General features: G+C 39.1%; 1 protein-coding gene across 2 annotated transcripts in view; it reads right to left on the minus strand.

Annotated features, from left to right (window-relative positions):
- Window positions 1–2,227: 2,227 nt before the first annotated feature.
- MEP1B (meprin A subunit beta) overlaps window positions 2,228–15,903 on the minus strand; it is a 28,961-nt gene continuing 15,285 nt past the window's right edge. For both annotated transcript variants that reach the window (XM_032245398.1, XM_032245397.1), the window contains 8 exons: window positions 13,668–13,886; window positions 12,869–13,021; window positions 11,171–11,386; window positions 8,397–8,840; window positions 7,072–7,251; window positions 5,548–5,674; window positions 4,694–4,898; window positions 2,228–2,399 (listed from right to left, as the gene is read on the minus strand). In XM_032245398.1, coding sequence (XP_032101289.1) covers window positions 2,385–2,399; window positions 4,694–4,898; window positions 5,548–5,674; window positions 7,072–7,251; window positions 8,397–8,840; window positions 11,171–11,386; window positions 12,869–13,021; window positions 13,668–13,886 — 1,559 coding nt within the window. In that variant the 3' untranslated portion in view covers window positions 2,228–2,384. The remainder of the gene's footprint in view (window positions 2,400–4,693; window positions 4,899–5,547; window positions 5,675–7,071; window positions 7,252–8,396; window positions 8,841–11,170; window positions 11,387–12,868; window positions 13,022–13,667; window positions 13,887–15,903) is intronic.

Genomic DNA, 15,903 nt, shown 5'->3' on the forward strand with positions numbered 1-15,903 from the left:
ATTTAAAAAATTGAGTAAAGTGAGCCTGATGCTACAAGAAAGATGGAATTTGTTGCTAAGGATAAAATTGAATCTTTCAAACAAAAGTTAAAATTTTGGAAAATTTGTTTCTGCCACAATGAGCATAACAACTTCCCAAGAGGGGGTTTTAGTCATTTATTTATTTATTTATTTATTTATTTATTTAGACACGTGGTCTTGCTCTGTCACCCAGGCTGGAGTGCAGTGGTGTAATCACAGCTCACTGCAGCCTTGCCCTCCTGGGCCCAAGCAATCCTCCCACCTCAGCCTCCCAAGTAGCTGGGTCCACAAGCGTGTGCCAACATGCCCAGATAATTTTTTATACAGAGAGAGGCAGTCTCCCTATGTTGTCCAGGTTGGTCTCAAACTCCTGGACTCAAGTGATCCACCTGCCTCAGCCTCCCAAAATGCTGGGATTACAAGCATGAAAGACTTTAAAATCAGATCAGTAGTTCAATTAACTGATGTTTTCATACCGTATAATGAAATGTGTCAAATGTTTACTAACAGCTGCATAATTCAGTGAACCGATATTTTCTAAATGATCAATGCACAATATTGCAAAATCATACATAGCTGAAAGACTCAAAATGCAAGATAGACTAATGGATTTTACAGAATGGAATACAAAAGTTCATTGATACGGTTTCAGATTTTGATTGCAACTAACCTCTAAGTTACCATTTTCAACTTTTAACAAAAGTATTTCAAAAGAATATTCATATTTACCTGAAAAAGCTATTCAAATATGCCTCCCTTTTTCAAATACATATTTGTGTGAAGTTAGATATTCTTCACATCCTTCAAACAAACTAATATATCACAAGAGAATAAATGCAGAAGAATCTATGAGAACTTGACTGTCTTCTATTGAACTAGGCATTAGAGATTTTTCCAAAATATGTAAATAAATGCCCCTTTCTTTGCTAAATATTCTGTTTTGAAAAATATAGCTATTTTTCATAAAAATATTTATGTTAACCTATAAAGTGCTTATTATTCTTTCATGATTAATAAATACATACTTTAAATTTTTCCTGGTTTGAATTTCTAATAAAGCAAATTTTTAAATCAATGAACTCATAAGCAAAAGCTCCTTGAGATCCTCAGTAATTTTTTTTCTTTTTTTTTTATTTGTCAATACCTATTAATTAATTTATTTTTTAAATTGCATTTTAGGTTTTGGGGTACATGTGAAGAACATGCAAGATTGTTGCATAGGTACACACATGGCAGTGTGATTTGCAGCCTTCCTCCCCATCACCTATATCTGGCATTTCTCCCCATGCTATCTCTTCCCAACTCCCCACCCCCTGCTGTCCCTCCCCTATTTCCCCCCGACAAACCCCAGTGTGTGATGCTCCCCTCCCTTTGTCCATGTGTTCTCATTGTTCAACACCCACCTATGAGTGAGAACATGCAGTGTTTGATTAGATCCTCAGTAATTTTTAAAGTGTAAAAACTCCTGAGATTCAAAACTTTGAGATGTGCTGCTCAGAGAATGAAAGGTTTTCTTGCTGATTATAGTCATATGCTCAAATTCTAAACCAAGCTCATGTACCAAAGGGATTATATAAGAAAATAAGAGAGTAGCCAGTTTTGGAGAAGAATGTATGTTGACAGAGTGGGGAGCTATCCCATTACCCTTCTCAATTCTGGGAAAGGATGGCACTGAAATTGCTGCAATTCGGCATGGAGGATCATTCCCATAGGGTGTTTCTAGGTTTCTAAGGAATCACTTGTGAGGACACCACACTTGGCCCCCATATGGAGGAAACAGTAATATGAAAAGCTATCTCTAACTGTTGCTCTCCTTTTTTTTTTTTTTTTTTTTTTGAGATGGAGTTTTGCTCTGTCACCCAGGCTGGAGTGCAGTAGTGGGATCTCAGCTCACTGCCACCTCTGCCTCCCGGTTCAAGTAATTCTCCTGCCTCAGCCTCCCGAGTAACTGGAACTACAGGCCCGCCACCATGCCCAGCTAATTTTTGTAATTTTAGTAGAGATGGGCTTTCACCATCTTAGCCAAGATGGTCTTGTCCTGACCTTGTGATCTGCCTGCCTCTGTCTTCCAAAGTGCTGGGATTATAGGCATGAGCCACCACGCTCAGCTTGGTGTCCTTTTTTATAGACAATATTATACTTCCAGAAAAGCCTGAATTGCTTTTCTCTCATTTAAAAGAAGGATATGCAAACAGCATTTCACCAATTGACTTTGATCAAAATAGTGATTTACAGTAGTTTTAGCTATTTACAGAAAAGATCCCTTTTTAGAAGAATGAGGTGGTTGTAATATCACGTAGGTGAAATCCATGATGAAGGATCCTTTTTAATTCCATTTGCTTGCCATATTGTGGAGTTAATCTTCAAAAAGCATGCTCCTAAAAGGGAAAAGAACAATTGATGATTTAATTTCTAAATTTAAAAACTGTTATTTAAATGAATCACAATAAAATGATCTAGTCTTTAAATGAAGTCCTCATCAGCAGTCCCTTGGCCTCTCTCTTAGCTGGCAAGTGGCTCCTGCTCCTGGTCTCCATTTAAAGCCCTGGCTTTTTGGGCCCACATTATTCAGATGCTAAAACATTAGGGTGAACACATATATTGGCCTCAGCAAAAAAGTCATGCTGATTTAAAATCTAAATTACATCTGGGAGATATGTTATCAGTGACTTAACTGTACCAATGCCTAGCCCAAGATAATGTAAGTCAACTGCCTTGTCCTTGGGAATATGTTTAAATGACCCAGACACAAAACAGTCCTGTTGTAACATTATGGAGTGTGTGTGTGTGTGTGTGTGTGTGTGTGTGTTTCCACTTAATATCCTCACCATGTCCCTGATATTCTCATGGTTTCCCTCCTTTATTGACTTAGCTTCCTTCTTTCTCTTCTCTTTGGGTTTTGTCATTTTTCTTTAACTCCTTCCAGTTTTACTTGCTAAGTTAGAGCCCTTATAACAGCTGTTACACTTCCCGTTGTCAGGGAAATATCCTGGCAATCCCATCCACCCAGTTAACTTGTCCCCTCCTCCCCTGCCACTCTTCCACCTTCCCTGCACCAACTCCTGGCTCATCTCGGTGGCCCAGGGGACCGAACTTGCAGGCACAGCTGCCATCAGGTTGACCTACCAGGCCAAGTATTGGCTGATCTTTTCCTTTTAAGTCATAAAATAAGCTGAAAGCTCTCTTAAAACAAAACAACCTATTTACATTTTAAGTATTTTCTAATAATTTGGTTAAGTAATTGATCTATTGCCTTAAGATTAGCATAAAACATCTTCCTGATGTTGAGGAAATAGGACAATGATAATACAATGATTATCCTGTAGCCTATGATAACACAACGATTTGCTTTCAGTTCATTATCATTGTCCATGTTTTGACTGACTTGGCAAAAAAAATAATATCTTGATACTAGGCTGTCCCCTTTAAAAACTCATAACTTTAAATATAGTATGTCTTGAATAATCGTTTTTCTTGAGAAAATACACTCTTGCTTCAGCCAATTGCAGTATTTTTATTTTTGGATATATTCTAATTAGGCATATTTTCTGACTGGTTTCAGTAGCAATTTTAGAGACTCCAATTGGAATGAAATAGAACTGGAAGAATTTTAGGGCTTCACTTTGAAGTAATGTTCAGATTTTATGACACTCTCTGTGCCCTTTTGCGAGGAAGAATATGAATCTGCATGTAAAACTCCATGCTCTACTGCTGGAGTATGTAGTTGATGCCAGGGCCCTGCTGCTCGGTACTGCCCTTTGAATGAAGGCAGGATACAAAAAATGCCCTCCCCCAAAGACCATTGCCTTGCTCAATTTTATGCCCCTTCCTTGGAGGGAGCCCCAATCCAGTGATGTGGGAGTACAAAGACCTGTCCCCCTTCCCCCATTCAGGACGTGTCTAAGAGGGAGTCATCCCTACTCCAGAGCTCCCTGGAGGATGAGCTGAGCCCTCAGCTGCAACAACATCACAGTCCAACTTCACCCTCTGCCCAGGCCAGGCCAGCTCCCTCAGCCTATTACACATTTTCCAGGAGCCCTCCCCAGTATACCTCCTGTATATAAATATCCATCTCAGAGTCAGCTTCCCAAGGGACCCACTGGAAACAAGGTAGTTTCAGGAGTCTATTCGCATTTTAGAGATTTTTTTAAGGCAAGACTTTAAATCTTCTACTTGAAAACTTGTCTTAGAATTAGTTATTCCACATGAAGCCAGAATTAACTGGAACCTTCTTTGATGAAAAAGCTTCCCCAAACATGCCTGCATCCCCTTCCTATGGGCCTCAGCTCAGCACCACTGCAAGGCCTTTAGAACAAAAACACTTGCAGGCCACCTCTCCCCTTTACCAGGAAGGTTTGAACTTGCAGGCAAAATCTGTTGTGCATTTGAAGTCACAGACCACCCCACACTCCGGAAAACAAAACCCACACAAACAACTGTACACAATGTTGGATACAATTCCAGGAGGATAATGAACCTCCACAAATCCCAATTTAAGAATCGTTGACATACAGTGAAAGTAATAGGAACTTTTAGAGTCTGAAATCAGTTGTCCCAGCAAAGGAAATAAAGAGAACAAGGCAAGAACCAAAGTATAGCAAAAATGTCCTAATTCCTCTCCATATGATTTCAACAGTTGGTTGTGAATAATCAAACATCAGCCTAAACTTACATTTTGCAGAGTCGAATTCGCTGTATTTGAACTCATCTTTTTACGATATTTCTTCCTGGTGCAATAGACACTGACAAGAGTGACGATCAGCATCAAGGCGAACACAGCGACAGTAGATGAAACGGCAATGACAATGGTGTCTCGGGTAGAGCCTCTCTTTTCACACCTTTCTCCCATGTACCACCAGTCTTCCCCTGACCGGCACCTGCACATTGAGAGAGTGACTCAGAGTTATGAGTTGATATCTAGCTCTGGAAATCTTTACCGTTAAAGATGTGCATCACCTTTAGTCTACTTGATCACCAGTAGATCCTTGCTATATGGAACTATTTTACCCACTCTGGACTGGAACGAGACTAGTACCTAGAGCACAGGTAGAAGCAATGGAAAGAAAAAATGAAATTCCTTCTAAGCTGATACTAAAACAGCATCTCCAAGTTAGAAAAGGCCAATAGCACAGATAAAAGCAAAAGGCTAGTTCTCAGTGTCCCACACCTGCCACCCTTCAGCTTCACATCTTGACCAAGCCCCCCACTGAATGTCAGTATCTTCATCTAGAAAATGGAGGCAGCTACATTTAAAATGACTGAACTGTTATGAGGACTTTTTCAGACAATTAGAATATAGTGTGCTTTTTCTTTTTCATAAAAAATTTGTGTTGTCTATCACAAAGAAAGTTCTTGTGTCTATCCAAAGCCCCAAAAGGAAAACGAAAAAAATAAATATTCTGTGAATGGCTTTAAGATGAAAAATAACTGATTTTATTCATATGAACTATCAAGTATTCAATCCTATGTTATGGGAATAAAATTTCTAACCAAAGGATGGAGAGATCTCTTCCAAATGATTCTTACCTGCACTCAGCTTTGCCATCTTGAACAGTGCAGACACCATCATTTTCACAGGTGGTTTTTGAGCAGAGGTCTTGGATGCTAGAGGTTGGTGATGGCTGGGTTTGTGTAGAATTGAGGTGAGATATGTCTAGGAATATGGGGAAGAGTGTGGATGGAAGTCAGCTTTTGGTTAACAAACGTCTGATCTTTAAGATTCTTTTTCTTCTTTTTTTAGCGGTAGGATCTTGCCATGTTGCCCAGGCTGGTCTTGGCTCCTGGGCTCAGGCAGTCTTGCTACCTCGGCCTCCCAAAGTGCTGAGATAGTAGGCGTGAGCCACCATGGCTAGCCCAGTCTTCAGTTTCAAAATAGACAATGTTCAGATTTTAAGCTTGTGAGAAATTCAGGTAACCTTGAAGCACAGTCTAGCAACATTCATAGGCAGTGAGATAAGAACTAGGCAAAAGGAAACTGGACCAGCCTGCTGGCTCCAACTCAACCACATGCTAGCCTGGGTGAGTATACGCCCTTGATACCAACCTTTGAAAGACAGATGAAGAAACCAAAACTCAGAAATTTAAGGTAATTGAGGGCATTGCCCAAGGTTACAGGTGTCTGGCTTGGTAGAGCAAGTTGGTGGAGATTTGGAGCAAGACACAAAGTGCCCTGACAACCAGTGTTATGTTCTTTGCAGTATTTGTTATTGCTTCTCCTTGAAATCACTATGGTGAAAGAGAATTGATGCGTATCTGATTTTTTTCCCTCTGCTACATAAAATGTTTTCTCTCTTAACAAAAGTTATTTCTGAATAATTTTTCCAAGAGGTATCATCTAGATTTACTCTAATGGACACTGGGTCAAAATTTTGTGGGTTTTAATTGCACCACCTTTCATCACAAACAAGAATCTGATTTACCGAGATGCAGCTGGGTCTTTTAAAATTCTACCACATAAAAAATGGCAACCACCAGCATTGCTGCAAAATGTATTTATTGGCTGCCACAAGTAAGAAATTTACCATTAATCTAACACTAGATTCATGTCATTTCTGCCAAGATATATATGTTTAATTATATATATCTTCTCATTTATATCTTATCAAGATATATATATATATAATTATATATATTAATGTCATTTCTGCCAAGATATATATATGCACATATATATAGATGTATATACATTTGAAACAGATAAGACACAGTCATTTCCAGTTTAATTTCATGTGCTTGTGTGATATTTTTATTTCAGGAATCTGAGAGTATAATGGTTCTATTTTAACTTATTTCTAAAGAAATTTCCCAACCTAAAGGTTTCTACTATAACTTCATGTGGTGGTCATTAAATTCTTTATTCCACAATCCTCACTGTTCCAAATTAAATTATTTTCATATTGTTAATAATTTGTATTCCCCCCAAATCCCACACATGCCCATTTTCCCCACATCTCTGTATAATACACCTAAAAATGGAATGCAGAAAAACAGATAAAAATCAATGGTCACAACAAAAAGCTGGCTTATATAAAACTATTTTTATTGACATACCTTCCACTGTCAGTAGGATATAAACATCATTTCCTTTTATAAAATCTCTGCTTTTCAGCCTCTCATGGGTTATAAAGGCACTGGTTCCATAGCCCCTACCTCTTCTAAACTCAGTTCCATTAGGGAAAAAAGCCACTGCTCCCACTTTGGAAGGCCTGTCCCAAAAATAGGTTCCATTATCTGAAAAAGCAATTTATATTAATGGAGTGTGTTTAGCATCATCGTAGCTTTTGGTGGTAGGAAAGAACAGGCAATGTGAAATACAATTAGGCTGGAACTCAAAATAATTAAATGATGCCATTGACCTGTGATGTATTCCCTGGCAAATCACTGAGGCTTGTTCATTTATACTGTCCTAAAGGAAATGAGATTGCCTGGCAGGGAGGACCACACTCTGGAATAAGAGTGGAGAGATACCAGAAGTTTCCTAGGTACCAGAGATATGATATTCCTGAGACTATCATATCTCTACTCATTGGCCAGTATAGAAACCCTCCTATCTATTAGAATAATTTCTTAGTAGCCTTCTAAGGCTACTAATAGAATCCTTTTAACAAAGTTACAGAAACAAAGGATTATTAAAATTAGAAGTGTGATCATTGGCTTTCAGTGGGTTGTGTCTTTTTGAGATGGGAAAGATGGGGAATGATGTCATGATTAGCAAGTCCTCTGTAACTCTTTACTAAGAAATTATGATGCATTCTCACACCCTTCCCACCAACACTTGAATGCACCTGCTCAATATCTTCCTTCTGGTCAAAAACTATCCCCATTTCAAATGCTGGATTGTTTCTGACAATTCCAGTGGCGTGAACAAGGTAGCATGAGTTAGGAGAACCCAGCATGTGAGGGCCTCTCCACTGCAGGCCTTTCCACAGCTTCCACACTTGACCTATACTAACTCTCAAAGCAAATCTGTGGGACTGTTACTACAGCCCTGGCTTTACAGCTGAGGACACTGGGGCCTTAAGAGATTATTTGCTCAAGGTCACATAGCTAATGAGAAGCAAACCTTGGACTTGAATGTCAGACTTGAAAACCAACACTCCTTGCACAGAAGTGGAAATTTGGGGAGGGTCATCAAGTCTCAGGAATACAGTCAGTATCTTCTCTGTTTGTTGGAGTACTTGCTGACAGTTCTGATTGACTCTGTCTGAGAAACTCTTGTCTACAATTCTTGAAACCTTTCCCCTAAATATCTGTTCTTAAGATTTGGGGCTCAAAATTCCCTAGTTAACTAACTGTGCAATCTCTCATTCCCAAAATTATCCATCTCTCCTAGAGCAATGATTGTTTATTAGAAATAAAGAAAATGAGTTACAAACCAGTGGTCATAAATGGATCTGTAGTTATACTCCGCTGATTGGACATACGCTGTCGAATGTCAGGATTTTGATCCAAAAGTGTCATTGTGGCTTGTTGCCAAGGACATGGCCACTGTAATTGATCATCATTGGCTCCAGAGATCAAGTGGAAATATATGCCTGCATTAGTCACATCAGCTAGATTTAAGGAAATCTGAAAGGCATAACCTTTAGAAGAGTAAAATGGAGGGCTATACAGAGTTCCATTTGGGCTGCCAATGAACTCTGTGAAATTCCTTATATGCCATGTATGATGAGGGCACCGTGTTTCCGAAAGATTGATGTCATCAATAGACAGACCACCCAGTGATGCGCCAGAGCCTTTCCGTCCTTCAAACACCACTCTAAACTTCTTGGTCACTTGCAACGTTACGTGATAAAGTTGCCAGCTCCCAATGGGTATTTCTATAAAAAAGTCATTATTATTTCAAAGGCAAAGAACTTTAAGTCATGCACATGTCAACATTAGATTTCTAGCCTTCCTAGACAAAGGATCATCCAAAACCGATTTATTTCTACAGGTCAGAGGTATGATTTTTTCAAAGCTCCAGCCTAGAATTATTTACTTCAAGGTGCTTCTGTGGGGTCAGACTGTTTCTGGAATAGCTGAATGTTTGTCAAGCTGTTTCTCAAATAGATCACCCTCTCCTAGAGATGGGTGAGTTAACAACAATATCTAGTTCATGAGTATTTCATGCCCTATTCCATGACTTACCTGCCATTCTCCATTAGTTAAACAGCCAGCAAGCCCAACACTTGTAACACTTCTACCCAAGATTCCTGTGATACTCAGGCAAAGCCTTCTTTAATATATTTATAGTTTGATTGGAATACTTCCCTCACATGCAAAATCTTCAATCAACTTTTTAGTAATAGTAAACAAGAATTCACCAAACTCTAGAAAGCCCACATCCTGCAATCTACTCTTTAGATCACTTACCAGTGACTCAGCATTTTAGGCATTTATCTGATATTTGGTACTACCTCCTTTCTTCCCAACCTGCACTTCCTCCCCAACTATTAGCCCATACAACTCGCTAGCAGCACATGATATGCCATTTTGTCTGATTTTCTTATATCACATACTGAAATAAGAAGCAGTATACTGAATAATCTGCAGAAGCCCTCAGATGGACAACAGCTGAGAAATTCATGTCTAACTAGTGGTTAACACAAAGTCTTAAAACAAAAATATGTGGGCACTTAATGTGAAACACAACTACTTGAAAGTAAGTTAGACATACCCAAATGACAGAAAATAAGCAAGCTTCTCAAGTGGCTTTTTGTGTTATTGTATATCAATGACACACCTACAGATTGCAAATAGAAAGGATTCCTCTTCCAATCCTGGACAATTATATATATTATAGATACATTATATCAATATTTGTATTAATTTAGATATAATACATAATATATAATTATAGTAACATATGGCTTATATATATAAGGCTTTTATATATGTAATATATAATATGTATTATAATTATACTTTATATATTTTATATTGTTACATAAATAATATATATGTATAATGTGCATATTCTTACTGATATTAAGAACCTTACTGCTCATAGGTGTTCACAAAGAAAAGTATCATCTGTATTTCAGATTGTTTCTCATTGTTAAAAACAGAAAGAAAATGGCATACTATATTGCATAATATGTATCCAGTTGTGGAACAAACTGAATTACTCAATTCATTCAAGCCATGAGATGATTATGTGGAGAAGACAGTAATATATTTGCCAGCCCACAACCCCTCCCTTTCTCAGGCCACCCCCTTAACCATCTACTAGCATAGGTGGTCAACATGGCTCTCCTCTCCAACACATTATTGGTATGAAGAGTGGGTACCCATTTCCCACTCATGAATTGCTCCAGAAGTTGTGTCTAACTTAAGTCATAAGCGTCCCAGTTCTTCACTGGGATTTATTTTTCAAGCTTGATATTAGAGGAAGAGTTCTTTTTCCAGACTGGTAGCAAATTTGGTCAAATGTAAGCTAGGAAGTGAAACAACCAAAGTACCAGTCTTATAAACAAAGCCATTCTGAGATAAAACAAGAGGTCCCAGCAATGTTCAGAGACAGATCTATTAATAATTCTCCCTCATCTGTCCCACAGGCTGTAACTAACCTTCAGCCAAGAGCCCGTCCTATTTTGCCTAAGCTACTTCGCATTGTATTTTTATTGTATATTTTGTTTTATCAGAGACAGTCTTGATCTGTCACGCAGGCTGGAGTGCAGTGGCACGATCTCAGCTCACTGCCACCTCCGTCTCCTGGGTTCAAGCCAGTCTCCTGCCTCAGCTTCCCAAGTAGCTGAGACAACAGGCATGCGCCACCACTCCCAGCTAATTTTTGTAACTTTTTAGTAGAGACAAGGTTTCCCTATATATTGACCAATCTGATCTGAAACTCTTGACCTCAGGTGATCGGCCTGCCTTGGACTCCCGAAGTGCTGGGATTACAGGCATGAACCACTGCGCCCAGCCTTGTATTTTTATTATTCGCCAAGAACTAACCTCCACGGTACCAGTGTTACATGACAGAGCACTCAGAAAGAATCTTCATTTTAGCTTTCTTGCCACAGCTTAAAACAAGAAGAATCTAGGTCTTAGTTGAAGAGTAGTGACTCAGTAGCCCCTAACCTATTGTAAATGGTTGCATTAACTAAAGAAAAGACCTAAGATTGACTTACTTTAAACCCAAACAATAAAGATGTCGACACTGTACCTTTTATTTCTTCCACAAGGATTAAATTGCTGTCCACATTGTCTGCAGAATACTCCCTGATGTAGATGTTCAGTTGATCACTTTCACTTCCACTGTTGTATAAGTAAAATTGCAAGCACTGAAATCCTCTTTTAGGGTACAGCGTTCTACTTTCTAGCACTGCTGTGTTCCCTACATTTACAGAACTGGCATCAAAATGCATGAAGAAACCAGAACCTGTTAAACAAAAGCAGAATTGATAGAAAACAGATACTGGGTATAGGAATGTGTGTTTGTTAATGGTGGCAGCTAGATTCTTTACACGAGGCATAAGTAACATCCATATATAAATGGCAAGGGAGAAACAAGAGAAGCCTAAGCTACATATCTGGCACTTGCAAAAGCTAGCAGATTGATGTAACAGTATAAAACTCAAACCTCTCTATTATTTATAAAACGTTTACTTACAATAGTAGTTTTCCGTGGGCACTGATGCTTGCTTATCTTCATTTGCTATGAGCTATAATGATATAGCAAGTTTAAGTATCAAATGTTAATTTTTTTAAAAAGTCACTGTAAGGCTTCAGGTCACGCCCAGACAGCAGGGCTAAAGGGTAGAGTTTACACAGGACACCATTCCAGTGTCCACAGCCCTGGTCCAGCTCCAAGTGGGAAGAGCTCCCATTGAAAAAGATGCTAAAGAAGGTTGTTCCCCCTCTGAGAATACAAAAAAGGAACATAGAAATTAAAGTCAAAAAGAGGGTTTGAAACTTGGGTAGGTAGAGTTGTAGTATCTGTGTCTCCCAAGGCTAATTCAACATGAACTTGCCGTCCTTCTGGAGAGGTGGGCACACGCTGGAGCGAGAGTCCAGGCAGAAAACCAGGGCTTTGGCTGACCTGCCCCCACACCCCCCCCCCTTTTTTTTTTTAAACACTTTCTAAACAGAAAAAAGTGACAGCCACCTGATTTGGATTCTTCTTCCTTTCCTCCCTCCCTCCCTATCTACTTTCCTCTGGTCTAAGTAGGACCACTAGCCTCTATCCAAATATTCATTTATAAAGAAAAATAAAAGGAAAGGCACATTTTTGCCATTAGAAGCCTCCAATTCCTGCCTAGATCATCTGAGCTATTAAGCACTTGCCCGAAGTTCTGAAGTCTAGTTTTACATATTTGTTGCCAGAATAAGCAAATAAGTAAAAATTTGGTGCTTGTAGCCAAATGACTACTTAATGCAAAACAAAATGAAGATGGAAAAGGATATGCATCTGAAGAAAATTAAACTGTGCTTTTTAGATATTTTTGTAACAAGAGCATATAATCACATCCAGCTACAGTTCTGAAACAATAATTCACAGCCTAGTGCTGTCCACTGGAAAGAGTCTCTTGAATTCTGCAAAATTCTGGAAAACAGTAGTACTGCCCCTGAGATAAGAGTCCGTGCAGGAGGTTCAGTCTGGTATACGCTCCTATGGGAACACACTGGTAGAGGCATCACAGAGCCCAGCTCTGACTTATAGAAAGAAAAATAAACTCAGGAAGGAAAAGCAAAGAAATTAACAATGTCTTTATAAGATGCAAGGCCTACTTCTTAGTAGTAATCTAATGAATAATTATTAATAATTCTGATAGAAATCAGAGGTAAAATCCCAGTCTTTCATAGAGAAGTACATGGCTGTTGCCACTGAGTATACAGTCTAGGAGCATCTCACTCCTGTTACCTTGGCACTGGCCCATGTTGGAGTGATCGCTCTCTGGCCCCCTGGGAACCTGCGAAACCCGTTGCCAGTCAGCATTATCTCCTGAACTTTGGATCATACCACACACATTTTCCAGTTCAAAATTGCACGAGTCCATAAAACTCAAGGAGGAGGCTACAAAAGCAAAAAACAATTATTGACACTCATACAACATGATAATCTAAGTAACAAAAACTGAACTTATCACAATGTTAGAAATGCTAGGATGGTATTACAGGGGACGCCTAGCTGATTCTGGGTGATGGTGGTTTAAAGATCACTCTTTATCTGCAGAACCCCTACAAAGAAAATAATTAATTCTGTAGATCTGAATAAGCTCCCTGCCCCAAGTCTTTTTACAAAAATTATCTAATTTGTAGAAACCTGAGTCTACACTCCCCTAGTTATTCGAATCATTAAGCCACAATCCAGATGATTTGATCCCATTCATATTACAACTATACATATCATTTTAGCTAAGAAAAAGTGTAAGTATCAATCTGATCCACATTTGAATTAGTAACAGCTTTAAAAACCTGTCTGAGGCATATTTCTACAGGACCCAATTTATTTTTAGATCTCAACAGCAGATGTGGTGAAAAGAAAAATGCTGCTTCCAAGTTTGTAGATGGAGATCTGAGTGCTATTCTGTTTACTTCCTGAACATCACATTTCTATAATTTCAGAAACCCCACCAATGCTTGACAAAATGGCACAGACCATCATTTTTTTCTACATAACAGAGGGAAATATAAGTCATTTCAAAGAACCTGTCACATACAGCAGTTATACAGTCGATTCAATTTTAGGAGATCAGCATCACTGAAATCCATTCGTTGGCCAATCACATCCTCGAAGTCTGAGATTCTTGTGACAATTGTCGGCTCTGTTCCATTTTGGAATGCAGTTTTGCTGTAGTGCATTACTGAAGTGTAATCATAGGCAACGTTCAGGGAATCTGTTACGTTGTCACTATAGGCGTTAAAATTGTGCTCTCTGCCTAAAGCATAAATAAAAAATCTTTACTTGATGTTAACATAATTAACACAAGCAATTTTTGCTACAACTAACAACAGCTTCATTATTTCCATCTTACAATATAATATTCAATCTTAGAACTGTGATACCTTAGTCTAAGGCTGTAAGAACTGCTTGTGAAAAGGAGGATTCTAAAAAGTGTTGTTAACCAGCCTTGGCAACAAAGTGAGACTTCATCTCTAATAAACAGCTTAAAAATTAGCCAGCCATGGTGGGGCATGCCTGGAGTCTCAGCCACCCAGGAGGCTGAGGTGGGAGGATTGCCTGAGCCTGGGAAGTTGCGGCTGCAGTGAGCTGTAACGCCACTGCACTCCAGCTGGATGACAGAGTAAGACCCTGTGTCAAAAAAAAAAAAAAAGTGTTGTTGAACCAGTCGGGGCATTGGCCAACAATGATGAGAGGCTGAGGACGTTCACAGCGGGTGGAGATAGGAATAAGAAGACTTTGAAGGGATGGTGAGATGGAACCTGAGAATGATAACCTTCTAGTTATCCCAGAAAGGAGTCATTAGAAAGCACTGACATGTGGTTATTGACTGACCATAATTCATGGTTACTGGAATATGTGCAGATGTATTTAAAGCATGGTGAACCAGCCTGGCCAATGTGTTGAAACTCCGTCTTTATGAAAAATGCAAAAATTAGCCAGGCATCATTCCAGGCACTTGTAATCCCAGCTACTCAGGAGGCTGAGGCAGGAGAATCGTGCAGTGAGCTGAGATCACGCCACTGCACTCCAACCTGGGTGACAGGCTGAGATTCTGTCTCAAATAAAGAAATAAAGCATAATGAATGTAGTTAATAATAGTGTATTTTGTATTTCAAAATTGCCAAGAGAAGAAATCTCAAATGTCTCATGATAAGTGAAGTGATGGCTATACTAATTAGCTTGTTTTAGTCATACCACTGCACCCCATAAGTATATACAATTACGATTTGTCAGTTTAAAATAATAATAAAAAACAAAAGTAAATACATTTAGAGAAGATGCCAGGCTATTTAGCATATACCAATGGGCAACTGATTCCAACTTGAAATGGAATGATTTTATGGGCACAGTGAGGTGGTTCCAATCTCCAAAACATAACGATGTGTTATCAAATGTGGGCAAAAGTTTTGGTTAAAATAAGACTTTGGGAATCCTAAAGAGTGTGGCTGTGGATTAAAGCTAACCACTGCTTTTTCTCAAGAAATCTTTTAGTTTGCTGCTATGCCTGACCCCATTCGAGATAACCAGAGGTGGGGGATAAAGAGCAAGAGCTGTGATTTCAAGAACTGTGATGTCAGGGGACTTTGCACAGGGCACTCCTCACAGTGCCTCAGACATAATAGCAATGCCCTTTCCTCTGCCTCACCCCATACAGGCAAGACAGATGAGGAAGCTGAGTGTCACTGTGGAATGTGGAAAACATGAGTTCTAGTCAGACATGGTTATTAAGACTTTGTGACTTTGAACACAAAATCACCAACAGTTCAGGCTATTCAACTATTACTGAAGATTGTTCCATGAAACAATAAATCCAAATACTCTACAAGCTACTCTGCAAAAAGAAGAAAGAAGACCATGATCAAATCATGTTGGGAAATGCTTGTTTTCTTAGAGATTTACAATTCCTGTCCACCTAATAAAGACTCTGAGCAGTATGGCAGGATAAATAAGTCTAATTTCTTTTAACCTAGATGCCATGGTTTGAATATGTCCCCCTAAAAGCATGTATTGGAAACCTAATCCTCACTGTAACAGTGTTGGAGGTGGGGCCTAATGAGCGGTAATTAGGCGATGCGGGCTCTGTCTCATAAATGGATTAATTCCATTGTTGCAGGAGTAAGTTTGCTACTGTAGGACTGGATTCCTTGTGAAGACAGACTTGGCCCTGTTTTTTTCTCTCTGACTCTCCCTTGCCCTTCTGCCCTCTGCCATGGCATGAGACACAGCAAGAAGGCCCTCATCAAATGTCCACCCCTTGATTTTGGACTTTC

This window comes from Sapajus apella, unplaced genomic scaffold (genome assembly GCF_009761245.1).
Source record: "Sapajus apella isolate SASKATOON/1434 unplaced genomic scaffold, GSC_monkey_1.0 scaffold57, whole genome shotgun sequence".
In the NCBI taxonomy this organism is placed as follows: domain Eukaryota; kingdom Metazoa; phylum Chordata; class Mammalia; order Primates; family Cebidae; genus Sapajus; species Sapajus apella.